This window comes from Plodia interpunctella, chromosome 9, assembly GCF_027563975.2.
Source record: "Plodia interpunctella isolate USDA-ARS_2022_Savannah chromosome 9, ilPloInte3.2, whole genome shotgun sequence".
Lineage (NCBI taxonomy): Eukaryota > Metazoa > Arthropoda > Insecta > Lepidoptera > Pyralidae > Plodia > Plodia interpunctella.
Genome location: NC_071302.1, coordinates 10,187,532 through 10,202,516, shown reverse-complemented (window position 1 = coordinate 10,202,516; position 14,985 = coordinate 10,187,532). Strand labels below are relative to the sequence as shown.

Sequence of the window (14,985 nt, the reverse complement as noted above, 5' to 3'; positions counted from 1 at the left end):
TTAGATTCTTATATGCGACAATCAGCTGATAATTTGCAGCCACGACATTACAAGCATTTTAACGGTTTGTTAGTATCTAATTAAGGTGTAAGGCCATCTGCTCCGTTTGACCCCATTAGCCCATAGATCTTTGCAGTGTGTCATTCTTCGTAAATAATATTTTTTTAATTCGAATTCTTAATTCGATCGTTAGTTTGTTACTAAAAAAATAGTTTATTTGACAAAAAAATATACACAGTAAGTATTAAACATCAACTCCCAAACTAGGGAAACCCTGTATCTTTGGAACCTGGAGCACCGTTACTGTAAAGGTTTATTGTGGCACAGTAATCATCCATATCAATACATATAATAAAACAGTAGAAAATAAATATAAATAAATATATTACGACAAATCACACAGATTGAGCTAGCCCAAAAGTAAGTTCGAGACTTGTGTTATGGGATACTAACTGAACGATACTATATTTTATAACAAATACATATATAGATAAACATCCAAGACCCGGGCCAATCAGAAAAAGATCATTTTCCATCTTGACCCGACCGGGGATCGAACCCGAAAGAAAAAACTTTGCACCCATATCGTCCAATTTGCGTTAGTCCTCGATCAATTGACGAGCGACCCACGAGATTAACGAGAATAGGGGACATCTATTTAGGGACCGTACTATGTACCTGATTGAAGGAATATTGAGGAATATTTCAATAGATAATATTCATCTTGGCATGGTTACATTCGGAGCTGTAACACTAAAAGCTAACCTATTACCATAAAAAAATTGGCATTAAATTTTGAAAATTCGCCTATGATTTTACAACCAGCTTGACTAATATCAAGCTGGTTGTAAAATCATAGGGAACCCTCATTGGGAATGCTATTTTTGCCTATCAGCTGTTAAGGCTGTATGTCCCTGGAGTGGACCCATTCTAGGATGCCGCGTATATATTTCAACGATATTCAACTAGGTACGTATCCTAGCCGGTCAAGTTGAGACCGGCTACACACGCTCCGATTTAAGGGACTACAGAAAGGGATGCAGGTATAAGAAAGAGATAAAGGACGACCTTCCTTTTCTATTAATTTCCTTAATTTCTATTCATTTCCTTCTTTCCTAGATTGCCCCTGCGGCCTTGACGTCTGGTAACCCTATAAAGTGGGATTGGGAACATATCCAACGATATTTTTGTCGCATGTCGCCGGAGAGACCGGCCCGACTGGCTACCCTATGGGTGCCAGAAGGGCGTAGGCGCAGAGGGAGACCGCGATAAAAATGGCGGGACGACATTGATGCGTTCCTTCGGGGGTGGCAACAGGCTGTCCACAGAGATTCGTGAAAATAAGAAGGGAAGGCCTTTGGCCAGTAGTGGAACACATCACGGCCTAATATAAATTTTACGCAATTTTACTTACAGAGATATTAATTTGTTTTTTCTTTATTTTCAGATCCGTAAAATGGAGCTACGATGGTGGCTCAGTCTGTGGGCTGCATGTTTCTTTTCATCTGGTATGTTATTTGACCTTAAGGTCCTTAATCGAATATTGCTGTACCTATTTCTGATTGCTAGGTATACTATATTATTGTCATATTCTTGTTTATTTTCTGACTGTTAGAAAATCTTTGTGATTTCTTAACTCGGGTTGGTAACTCATTAATATATGGACTATAATTTGGACAACAACATTTCGAGTTCAGAATCTTTTTGCTGAAAATTCCCGAACAAGAGAAATGCTACTCCAATCCCAACTAATATTATATTACAGTATGCGAAAGTAAGTTTTATTTGTTACCACTTCACGCTATATCTACATAACCAATATTCTTGATTTTTTTCTTACTTATAGTTAAAAGTATGGAAAAGCATATAGGCTTCTTTTAAGTCTGGGAAAAAGTACATTTCCCGCGGGAAATTCACGCGAGCGGAGACGCGGGTAAAAGCTAGCTATTATTTTTTTTTTTAATTTATTTGACACAAACAGTCATAAAAACAAATTCCAGAAATATATATGTATATATTTCCATCATAATCCATAGAGGGAATGTATCATGCGAACTTTTTTATGCTCATGTACTTGAGTACAATTATGTACATACGAGCTCGTATGCTCAAACAGTTCGTAATATTATAATATACGTATTTTGAGTCAAACTTCTTTATTTTTTACTATAGGCACATCCCGGCTTCCACTCAGATAAAACCATAATATAATAAATAACCTAAACTTTCTTCAGGCAATCTATTAGTGAAAACTATACAAAAATCTGTCCGGTAGTTTTTGAGTTTATCGCGTTAATAGAGACAATTGGACAGGAGGTTTCCTTTTTTAGAATAAATGAGGATAATTACTTATTTTAGGGTCATCAAACATGCTGCCAGTTTTCACACAAGATATGAATAACTTACCATTGTCAGAGAGTACACCGATAGGAGAGATTGTGTACACACTGCAGGGAATGGATCCTGAAGGACTACCAGTGAGTACCTACAACGTTTATCTATTCAAAATTCTTTATTCAATTTAGGATGATATACATCACTTATTGACGTCAAAAAATTACTTAAACTAAGTCTACTGCCGGCTTCCGAAGCGCAGGTGACGAAGAAGCGGCGCAACAAACTTCACCGCAGCCTTTTCTCCAAGGACGTCAATTAACAAATATAGGTCTTATACATATATTAAAAATTAGGAGGACGAATTTACATCATTATTAAATATGTCAAAATTTAAATGAATAAATAAAATGAAATAAAGTTGTATTTCCAATAAAATTATTGAAAATTCTCACCCAAAAGAAAATTACCTAATCAACTATAACATAAGCTTTACAATATACCTACTTTAATAACTCATATATAACAATTTCTTTACACGGTGCATGGTGATACATAACTGCACACTAGCGCCACCATCACATTTATACCAATTTCTTACGTTTATTAGCGAAAACTAAACAATCCTCTTTCCAAATTATTCTACACTATATAACAGAAATAATTGCAAAGATTTATAGTTTTCCATTACACAATGTAGTCACAGTTTACTATGAAGATTTTGTGGCCACCGATTTCGATTTAGTCCTTTTTGGTCAAATTTTTAATTAGATAAATATAAGGATGAAATTTACGCAGAAACTAATACAGTCTTTTTGTCTTTTACAGATAAAATATGACTTAGTGGGCACTGACAAGTTCAAAGTTGATCCTGTGACCGGAAATGTAACTTTAGTTCGGCAATTGGATAGAGAAGTAAGATATTTATTTTCAGCAAATACATGTTATTCATAAGTCATTATTGCAATACAGCCTCAACATTCCCGTAGAGGGTTGACGTCAGGCAGACAGCCCGTAAATCACAGGCGAGTATTCAAATGTTAAAGATTAATTTTACACTGACCCTAGGCTCCATGGCGTCACAGCCCTGAACGCAACGGGAACTGAGAATATGAGAGAGACCAGGACAAACACGAGATCTAAAGTTACTTCGCAATTAAGGTCCAGCGTAAAATAATTCTCTATCTCATCTGAGAGTTTTTTCGCTAGCTTCTATGTCCATTGGGCATTGGCATTGGAGCCCAAGATCAATCAGCATTGGCAGGCAGTTAATCAATTAAAATAATGAATTGCTTTTCACAATATAGATATACAGTCGATAAATATTATTAAATATATTCGTCACCTGAAACACTACAATTCTAAATAAAACCTGTTGGGTACTGCAACTTAAATTAAAATTCAAGTAAAAATAAAATTAAAATGTCGTAAAATAAGTCCAGGCACCAGTTAAATACGTAATTTGTTTTTTTCAGACTGAAGACACTCTAAAATTCCTCGTGTCCATAGAGGAGCAGAATCCTGATCCGAAGCAGAAACTGGTCCAGCTGCAACCAGTCACAGTCATAGTTTTGGACGAGAATGACAACCCGCCTACTTTTAAAAATGTGAGTTTTCTTTGTATCACATTATTTTTTTGAATTATTGAAAAAAAAACTATACTTACTTCAATATCAATGTCACTTAAACCCATTTTTAAATATTGTTTTCTTATAGCGTAACATAAAAAATAGTGGCCACTTGTAAAAAAGAAAATACATTTATTTCGATTTTCAAATGTTTTTCACAGGATTTTTTTCAAACGAAAAGAGACATTGTAAATGTTATTTATTTTAATAAAACATCTATCATCACATTAAATTTTTTAAAAAATAGTAGTATTTTGTACTTCTTTAAATACTGCTTAGTAATTAAATACAAAATGAAATCTCTTCAGGACTCTGGTACTATGGTATTAATTTGAAAATTAATAAAAATATTGGACACCTTTAAAGTAAACAGAGCAATAACATATGTTTTCTAGTCATGTCAAAGTGACGTCAAGATAATAAATAATATCGATAGCTTAACCAATGGCAGCTGCAGACGAGGGTGTCTAGTCAAGTGTGACTCCCTTTATATTTAATTTTCACGTATTTTTATGCTTGACTGATGTTCCAAAGATTATGATAGAGTTAGTTTCTGGTTCAAAATTTGCAAATATTATTTTATTTTATTTGCAGAGCCCTTATGAAATAGATGTGCCTGAAGATGAAGCGATAGGAAAGACAATCCTGACTAATATTTTAGTTGAAGATAAAGATTCGGTTGGAGACAACCTAGAGGTTGGGTGTTTGGATGACCAGGTAAAGTTGAAGTACCTACTATATTTAGTTATTTAACTAGTGATATTTTTGTGAAATACCTACTTAGTGCATATCAAGAGTAGTTTTATATTCAGGACGTGAATCGATTTTAGTGGACTAAAGGTAATATTAGTCTAACTAGGTAGGTACTTACAAGAAAATCTGTGTCTTGTTTTTTTTTAACCTTAAATGTAATTATCAAAATAAATTTCAACTTTGACGTTAACTTTAAAAACGTGCAACTGTCGCAAGCATGGATTTAGTAAGTCGTAGTGTCTACTAATTCCATGGTCGCAAGTCGTTTTTAGAAAATGGCGTTGATACTTTGCGTTTGCCCGCGAAGGTTAAAGTTAACGTTAAAATTGACGATGGAAGGTAACCTTAATGAATCTAATTTCGATATAGAAACTGATGATGTTGAGATTTTGAAAATGACAAAATTTTGTGTTATTTCTATATCAACAACACATGTTGCTTCCAGTGGCCCGAAGCGTGCGATGCTTTCGTAGTGGTGACCCTGAATTCCACAGCTAACCACTACACTGGAGAATTAATCCTCAAAAAACAACTCGACTATAATGAGAAGCAATTCTATCAGTTCCAGTTATATGCTACAGTAAGCAAATTATTTATAATCTTGAGAAATAGTTTTTTTTTTTTAATTTAGGACAAATCACACAGATTGAGCTAGCCCTAAAGTAAGTTCGAGACTCGTGTTATGGGATACTAACTCAACGATACTATATTTTATAACAAATACATATTATGTAGATAAACATCCAAGACCCGGGCCAATCAGAAAAAAATCATTTTGCATCATGACCCGACCGGGGATCTAACCCGGGATCGCTCGGTTCAGAGGCAAGCACTATACCACTGCGCCACCGAGGTCGTCACTGTACCTACTTGTTCAATTTTATTTTTCATTCAATTGTTATCCTCTACTTATTCCATCCTGACAATTGCAACTGTGTAGCGGTGGTTACCCAGTGATTAAGACGTACTCCAGGTTCGAATCCTACTCCTTTTCATAGACCACCACTTGCTCTCGGTGAAAAAACATCGCGACGAAACCAGCACAGCTGTTAACTGTTTAGTTTCCTAGTGTGTATGGAAATACTAACTTACTTAACACGTCAGATGCCTTTAGGCGCCTAACTTCAGTGTTAGTAATAAGACACTCAATAAGATCAAATTCAAATTCAAAATTATTTATTCATCCTAAATTGAATACTAAGTAGACTTAGTTTAAGTAATTTTATGACGTCAACAATCACTTATTTACGTCAAAAAATTACTTAAACTAAGTCTACTGCCGGCTTCCAAAGCGCAGGTGAAAAAGAAGCGGCGCAACAAACTTCACCGCAGCCTTTTCTCCAAGGACGTCAATTAACAAATATAGGTCTTATACATATATTAAAAATTAGGAGGACGAATTTACATCATTATTAAAAATGACATAATTTGAATGAATAAATAAAATAAAAGTTGTTTTCCAAAAAAATATTGAAAATTTTCACATCGAAATATTAAATCATTGCGGATATAGGATATAATAATGTGGTTGGTAAACTACTCCATTTGCCAAATATGATGTATACAAATATAGAAACTCAGGCCAAATTTTACCTGATCAAAAGAAAATTGGTCCAATCCTTCGATCTGCGATACAACATAGTGCTTAGTTTGGTCTTAGTGTGTCCATTTATTTAATTTCTTTCTTACAGGATGGTACACTAAACTCAACAGCTCACGTAGAGGTAAAAGTGATAGATGTACAGAATTCCCCACCGGTGTTTAGTGGATCATTAACAGGAGCCTTAGCTGAAGACGCTCCAGTAGGATCCCTTGTGTTGACAGTGAAGGCCAGAGATGCTGATAGAGCACAGCCAAGAAACGTGAAGCTGGAGCTGGTCACAAGTAAGATTTTTTTATAGCCTGTATTTTGTGTCCCACTGCTAGGCAAAGGCCTCCCCTTCTTTCTTTCAAAGTTCTCTATCCTGAGCCATTTGTTGCCAACCACGCTGAAACCTGTCTAAATCATCCCGCCATCTAGTTCGAGGTCTACCTCAATTAAGATATCATATTTTATTTCTTCAATAGCTTGAAACTAGGAACAGAGGGCCTTACCATCTTCTCTTGACGCGATCTACTTTGCGACCTAAACAGCATTCTGCATCTGATCTGCATCGCAAATTCGCACCATCAAGTTAATTTTTAGTATGAATGCGATACAATTTAGGTTCCTAAATTGAACTGAGTTCCATTGGGATCCGTAAAAGTTGATGGTAGGCCTCCAGGTATGTTCTACTAGCTACGCGGCGAAGCCTTACTTCCATAGGAATATCGGGATAGAACATGTTTTATACAAAATTCTAGATTGAATTCTACCCTTGTGCCAGGATTGATGAAAATCAAATAGTATTTGCTTGATTAAATACCAAATAGCAATATTTGTGAGGACATAGAAAATTGGAGTTGACAGAAGAAGCTCTGCACCTAGCTGTGGGTGCAGCAAGAGTGTTGATGATAATGCATTGATTATTTTCCATGCTTGGGCAGGCGAGTGAGTTCTATGGTTCTGGCTGATGGGAAATGTTAGCCATTTTGGGTCATTGTAATATAAAACACATGCAATGTCTATAAATATGTATGTGTTTTATGAATAAATAAATAATACCTTTGTGTCCTTTCAGATCCATTGGATTTCTTTCTACTAGACAGCACTACAGGCGAGCTAAGAACAGCAAAGCCTCTCGATAGAGAAGCATTAGCTGATCCTTCTTCTCCACTCAACCTTACTGTTCGAGTAAGTTTTGCTATTAAAATAACACTGATTTGTTTGGTGATCTCTCTGAATGGTCATCATCACAATTAATAATATATTTTTATGCTTAGTTACCTATTTATATATTTTCCTTCTTATCGAATGTGTTATTTCTTATACTCGTCTGACATCACTTTTACAAGTACCTACCTGCCTAGTGGTATATAGTGGTATACTAACTTGTGAACGAAATATTTAAATAGTAAGATGGTTATCTCACAAAATTTTCCTTCACCGGACGCCTACTTTCAAAATATACATTTTACAATCTACTTTCAAATTGTAATATTAAATTAAATTGTTATTCACTACTTTCACAGGCCACAGAAATAGTAAACGGTTCCCCCCTAATCTCCGATCTGACAAGTACATTAGCAACTATAACGGTGACAATTAAAGACGTGAACGACGAACCGCCAAGGTTTAACAGAAGAGAATATTCCTTGGAAATACCTGAAAGTCTACCTGTGGGCACGCCATTGCCTAACCTTGATATGGTCATCACTGATACTGATGTCGTAAGTAAATTTTTTTCAAGCATTATCTAGAGTCCAAAGATTTTTAATGGTATACAAAGCGCTAGACTTGTGCCGTTCTGTTTGCATGATTTTCAGACTTTATATCATAATATACTCTTGCTTACACTAATGATGTTTACGAATATTTATGCACAACAGCTTAGTAAGCATATTATCGTCGAACTCAGATATACCTATTCGACGCGAATACACAAATATTGGGTATTTAGTATGAGGGCTTTGCCAAATGAAGGGAATATACCAAAACCAATATATGCAAAATAAACATACTAAATTTGAAAAAAAAAACGTGATTGCATGAAAATCCCGCTAATCCCGCTTCCCATTCTTTAACATTATCTTTTACCAGATAAAATTTTTAATTACGTAATTAATTTTAATTTGCATTTGATATCTGATGATTGTAGTTTCCTTTGTCTTTTATATTCATTATATATAGCACGAAGAATTTTCAACGCCCGATACCTATTGAATTAATATGAATGCTAAATTTATTTCATTTCTAGGGCCAAAACTCAGTGTTTTCAATACGACTGTCGGATGAACTCGGCGCATTTGTAGTAGAACCGGCCACAGCCACTGGGTCTGCTTCAGTGACTCTCAGACTAAATTCCAGTCTGAACTTCGAGGATCCTAATCAGAGAAAGTTTATTTTGGAAGTGAGTAAAATAACCACCAATACAAATTAATCTCATTGGTCATATAATTATCGGGATACAATCGGAAAAGGCGGACTAAAAGCTATGACAATACAATGATAAATAAATGATAAAATGTGAGATGGTGATGTCGATTATGACACTTATTGAAGAAGCACGTTCGTTGACGATTTAATTACTGCTGAATGTTAAAACTATACCATCAATACTTCGAAAAGATCAAACAAGAAATACAAGTAAATTCAAAAATATAGGAATCACTGCAGAATAAAAATATTAAGAACTAATTGTTACCCACAGCTATGCCCGTAGTTGCCTGTATTTGATCTCGAGTCATCAAGTGTATCTATTCAAAATTTCATCAAAATCGAACCATTTAACTGTGAAAGCGTGACAGATGGATACTCGCATTTATAATATTACTATGGTTTCAAGTTGACCTCTGTTTACATTTCAGGTAATCGCAGAAGAAATCTACACTTCTCCCCGTCTTTCGTCCAAAGCCAGTGTGACGATTTCCCTCACAGACGTGAACGATAATGCTCCAATATTCTCAGACGATCAATATTCAGCTACCGTCGCTGAAGCAGCGCCAGCTGGTACCAGGGTTACAGTGGTTGAAGCTACTGACAGAGATACTGGGAGGTGAGATAATAAAGTATTTTCTGTAATTCTGCTAACAATACCTACTTTATCAATTTTTAAAAAGGCCTATTATTTATTGAGCTTGAAATAATTATAATAGATACTCGCAATAAGAATCAAACCAAGATATACATAATATGTGGTATAAAGAAAAAAATATAGTCATTATTTATTGATTTATATGTATTATTGAGTTTTAGATAAGAGAGAGAGTTTGCAAATCACTTTTCACTATTTAAACTTTTCGCTTAATTGTTGTCTTCTTATTGTAATGCCTTAGTTCAATGCCACAGGATTCAGCAGTGAATTTGCAAGCCCACACCAAAACTTCAGCACAGAACAACCATATAGCTAAACTGTTTTAGCTAGTTTTAGTAATTTCTGCGAATATTTTAAATTCTTATTAACTTTCCTCTAGATTTGGAACTGATGGCATAGTATACCAACTGTCGGGAAACGGAGCGGAACTCTTCAGAGTAGACAACAGGAGCGGAGTCATTACTGTAGCTCCATGTCCTACGCCTGGAGTTCCACCATGTTTGGACTTTGAGACTAGAAAGGACTATTTCTTGCAAGTCAAGGTGATTATTTTATTTTAAACTAGCTTTTGCCCGCGGCTTCGCCTGCGTGAATTTCATAGCAAAATCTCAGTAATTTTTTTTATCGCGTACTTACTCTGTAAGACTGGTAAACAAATATGATTCAAATTCGCATTTTTTTCTCATCTTTAGTTCAATTTTCTGTTTCCCGCTGCATGTCTCGTACTGCAAACTTATCCAATCTCGCTTCCTGCTATGTAATGTAAAGTAGATTTCCCGTACTGTTTCCTACATATTGTGCCATCATGTTTTTTGCAATGTGTCCCGTCCTATTGATTACTTATTAACAATGCTTCATTGAGCCTATTCTTTTTGGATTACTGTTGAATCTTCTAATATTACAGTAACAAAAAACTAAAACTAATCAATTTAAATGATCATTAAAAGTTCTAATGACGGGCGATGGCAGTAGCTACATTTTGTATAGCCTTGGATATCCTCTGAGCGAATAATTATAGATTTTGAAAAGAGTTCGTGTTCTTTTTATTGTTCACTTCAATCCATATATTATTGGGATTGCGATGTTAGAACCATATTAATTCTTGGATTTCATTTTCAGGCTACAGACGACGATGGGTCAGGTCAAATGTCAGTGGTGTCTCTTCAGATATCGCTGACTGATTCTAATGATAACCCACCCGTGTTCAACACACCAGTCTACAAGGCATCTATCGATGAAGATGCTATCAAATTTGAACCAGAATTGCAGGTTAGTGAATCTGTTTGATTAATAGGACAATCATGTTCGCAAAATTAATTCATGAATTAATAATTTTTAATTTAAAGTAACAAAATGTTATTGCTAACACTGGTGTCAGATTTTGCTCTCAAATCACCCAAAGGCATCTGACACAATTTACTATAATAGCCGTTTAGTGCATAATTTTAATACATAAAGTAATAAGAGATCAGCGTTAAATAACAATATTTTTCATATGCATTTATTTCGAAAACCTGTCAGGTGCAAGCTCGCGATGTGGACGCCAGGTCGGAGCTCCGCTACTCGGTCATCGAACCGGCGACGCACCCCTTCTGGATCGACCCGCTCAGTGGCCGGATCTTAGTGCGAAGTGAATCTGGTGTCAGCGCGCCCACTGAAAATGATAACAAGATTGTTCTTACTGTTCTGGTTAGTATGTATTCTCTCTGTCTCTCTCTCTCTCTCTCCATTTCTGTTGCTCTCATTGCCGCTGCTTGTTATTGCTGGGTTTTTCTCCGTCTTTCCTACACTTTCTTCACAAATTTTCATGGTATTCGTGTTCTTCATTCTCAAACCTAACCTCACGTTATGTATCGCTGTATGTTATTAACATAACAAGTATGATCCTGTTATAATATTGTATGGCATTATAACAGGATCATACTTGTTAAGTTATGTTAATAACATACAGCGATACATAACGTGATACTGGTTAGGTTTGAGAATGAAGGACACGAATACCATTAAAATTTGTGAAGAAAATGTAAGAGTAACGAAACTAATATCCAAAATACGAAATAATTTCACAAATATTTTATGGCATTTGTGAAATTATTTCATATTATGGATATTAGTTTCGTTACTCTTTTACTATTACACACAGAGGAAAATGTTTCTGACAATTTTAATAAAATTCTATTAATTATGATTTTCAGGCTACAGATGGAGTTCACAATGCTACATGCTTAGTAGAGATCAGCGTTCGCGATGTGAACAACCACGCACCAGTGTTTGATATTGATAAGTATGATGCCGATGTGCCTGAAGATGCTCCAAATGGTATGTTTAAGCAAGACATTTTGATAAACTAACGAAAGGTTTTTATAATCCAAAAGTAAATGCGTCAAATATTAATACAAACACATAGCGAACATACATGGTACTATATTATCAACATATCTATTATATATTTTCAGTAAAATCATATAAACAGTGAACATAATAACAGTTATTATTTATTTACAGGCACTGAAGTAGCGGCAGTAAGAGCAACAGATATGGATAGCGGCATCAATTCTCAAATCAAATATGGAATCCAAAAAGGAGCTTTGGATTCCTTCATCATCGATAACGTAACTGGCGTGGTCTCTGTGTCTTCTAAACTTGATTATGACAAGAGAAATACTTATAGGATACAAGTCTTGGCTACTGATATGGGTAAGACTTATTACTTCATCTTTTTGTACTTGTACACTTATTGTCAAGTACCTACTATATCGCTACAGCACATTGTCTTGAACATCGTTGACGACCTCGGTGGCGCAGTGGTAAAGTGCTTGCCTCTGAGCCGAGAGGTCCCGGGTTCGATCCCCGGTCGGGTCATGATGGAAAATGATCTTTTCCTGATTGGCCCGGGTCTTGGATGTTTATCTATATATGTATTTGTTATAAAATATAGTATCGTTGAGTTAGTATCCCATAACACAAGTCTCGAACTTACTTTGGGGCTAGCTCAATCTGTGTGATTGGTCCTAATATATTTATTTATTTATCGTGTTTTGGTTAACCATAATGTGATTTCTTATTTGAGTTTAAAATAAATACCTATATTTATTTTTATGTTTGCTCTGCTCACTGGGAAAATAAATTTGGCTAGGTACATACATAATGAACACTCTTTTTTTTTTCAGGAATGCCAAGCCTAACTGGCACTGCCGAACTAACAATTCATGTCATCAACGTAAATGACAAAAAGCCTTATTTCACACCCGCTATCCAAAGAGCTGAAGTCTCTGCTGATGCAGAACTTGGAACAATAGTTCATAATCTAGTGGCAATAGACCCTGATATCACTGACGATGGACAGTTGGTTTATGAACTTGCGACTGATATAATTCTTAAAGCTGTAGATAGGAATGGAAAAGAGGTAAATTATTAATTTCATAACCAATACATTAACTTTATTGTAAGAAACTTTTATTATATGTGGTATGCTCATTTAAAACTTACAATGTCGTTGTAGTTCTATAACTGTTTCGACATTATAAGTTTCAAATTAGTCTTAGCTTATAAGTCTTGCGTAATATATTGATCGTGGATCATAAGGATCCTATGACCCATGATCAATATTTACGCAAGACGATGCAGTTAATGCGGCACTGTATTTTTATACCATATGACAGGTGTCTGGCGAAGGCATATTTGGCTCGTGGTTCTCAATCCAACCAAACGGTAGTGTTATTGTAAGCCAGAGACTTGATAGAAGTAGAGCTGCAGTTCTTACATTGCCGGTCAGAGTTACTGATGCATCGGCTACTACGTTACAACAAAGCGATGGTAAGTGAACTAAATTCATATAAACGAGAAAATGTACCTTACCACGACTTAATTGCTTGACCGATTTTGATGAAATCTGATGTAGATATAGTTAAACACCTATGGTTAAATTTAGCAGTATCTCCGTAGTATTTTCCGTATAAACTTCCATAGAAGTTTATACGGAAAATATACAAGACTTAAATAATGTTTAACAATATTTGAAGAAGACCTAAGAATAAAATAAATTTATTATCAAATAAATTTCACTTTTCCAGGCGAACTAATAATAACAATAGTGGATGTCAACCGCCATTCACCAGTATTCACACAACCAGCATATACAGAGAAGTTTCGAGAAGAACAATCGATAGGAACCGTCCTCAATACATACACTGCCACTGATAAGGAAACTCCGATCGCTGCTATACTCATACAACCACCTAGTCCTTATTTCGAAATTGATAATGTCACAGGTAAAACATTAAACTTTATAGTTCGACTTTAAATGCTAACAATATGATACCATAAAGCATTATCTCAAGAATCAAACAAACACAAAAAAGCACAAAACAGATACTTTAAATTCAATAAAAGAATGAATAAACCTAATATTATTATAAAATATAAGTAAAACAAATAAATAATTTTGCTGCAAAATCCTTTAAAATAATCGTTGTTTTAGAAATGTTTGTTACACCAAAAGTTATAAATCCACAGGTGTAGTAAAATCAACACAGCGGATAGACTATGAAAAGATTCATAGTATAAACTTTACTCTCGTCGCTCTCGACTCTGGAGTGCCACAACTATCCACCTCAGCATCGGTTACTGTTGAAATATTAAACGATAATGATGAAGAACCAGAATTTGCTGCAACCGCTTATGACGCTGCCGTACCTGAACATAGTGCTCCTGGAACTAAAGTAGTTACTGTTACCGCTATTGATAAAGATGAAGGTAAGTTTGTTGTAGTTAGATATATTTAGTTTGAGTTTACTATTCAAATCTTGAAATCAAATCAAACTTTGTACTTCGTATAAGTAACTTCTTTGTTTTCAAGCTTATGTTATTGGTAACTAGTGGCAAGTATTCGCATATGACTAGCACTGTTATAAGTCCTGATAGGGCTATTAAAAAAATATAAAAAACTAGAGGTTTACTTTCTGTATTGGGTTGCATAAACTTGAATTCGCTTACGATGTATCTCTTGCTGAGTATAGCGCTTCTGCTACTGAATCAGCAGATAAATTACAATCAAAACAATGTTTTCCGTAACTTTCAATAAATACTTAACTTTCCAGGTGAATTCGGGGAAGTAACATACAGTTTAACCGGTGCACTGTCACATTTATTTACAATCAATCCTAATACTGGAGTCATCACCATCGCAGAAAACGCAGACATTGACAGAGAAAACATAACTGATATATGGCTCAGGGCAGTCGCTAGCGATAACGCGCCGATACTGACTAGGAGATCTACTAGTGTTCCTGTAAGTTCTTCATTCTATCCGTATGCATCAGTTTCCATTAATATTTTCATCGTTTTTTTCCCCATCCCTTCATTCTATTTGCATCATGCCACAGACGTCCCATTTATGTTTTTATTGGACTGTTGATTTTGTTCTTCAAATTCTTGTGAATAGATTTTTTTTGAATCACGTATTTTTCACATACATTTGCCATCTTTATGTCTTTTGAATGTTGTTAAAATAATTAAAAGCTGTTTAGAATCCAAAGTAATCATGTGATTGAATGTTATTCACATCACCACTTTTATTTTCTAGTCATTTAATTTGA

The 14,985-nt window shown here is 35.1% G+C and overlaps 1 protein-coding gene across 2 annotated transcripts in view; it reads left to right on the top strand.

Annotated features, from left to right (window-relative positions):
• Window positions 1–14,985, top strand: part of Cad87A (Cadherin 87A) — a 44,069-nt gene that overhangs the window by 17,318 nt on the left and 11,766 nt on the right. For both annotated transcript variants that reach the window (XM_053749367.2, XM_053749366.2), the window contains exons 2-22: window positions 1,448–1,508; window positions 2,359–2,477; window positions 3,163–3,249; window positions 3,810–3,941; window positions 4,557–4,679; window positions 5,161–5,295; window positions 6,407–6,599; window positions 7,376–7,488; window positions 7,827–8,024; window positions 8,552–8,704; window positions 9,162–9,349; window positions 9,768–9,930; window positions 10,508–10,657; window positions 10,910–11,077; window positions 11,584–11,707; window positions 11,894–12,085; window positions 12,559–12,794; window positions 13,051–13,204; window positions 13,462–13,659; window positions 13,904–14,143; window positions 14,488–14,678. In XM_053749367.2, coding sequence (XP_053605342.1) covers window positions 1,448–1,508; window positions 2,359–2,477; window positions 3,163–3,249; window positions 3,810–3,941; window positions 4,557–4,679; window positions 5,161–5,295; window positions 6,407–6,599; window positions 7,376–7,488; window positions 7,827–8,024; window positions 8,552–8,704; window positions 9,162–9,349; window positions 9,768–9,930; window positions 10,508–10,657; window positions 10,910–11,077; window positions 11,584–11,707; window positions 11,894–12,085; window positions 12,559–12,794; window positions 13,051–13,204; window positions 13,462–13,659; window positions 13,904–14,143; window positions 14,488–14,678 — 3,318 coding nt within the window. The remainder of the gene's footprint in view (window positions 1–1,447; window positions 1,509–2,358; window positions 2,478–3,162; window positions 3,250–3,809; window positions 3,942–4,556; window positions 4,680–5,160; window positions 5,296–6,406; window positions 6,600–7,375; window positions 7,489–7,826; window positions 8,025–8,551; window positions 8,705–9,161; window positions 9,350–9,767; window positions 9,931–10,507; window positions 10,658–10,909; window positions 11,078–11,583; window positions 11,708–11,893; window positions 12,086–12,558; window positions 12,795–13,050; window positions 13,205–13,461; window positions 13,660–13,903; window positions 14,144–14,487; window positions 14,679–14,985) is intronic.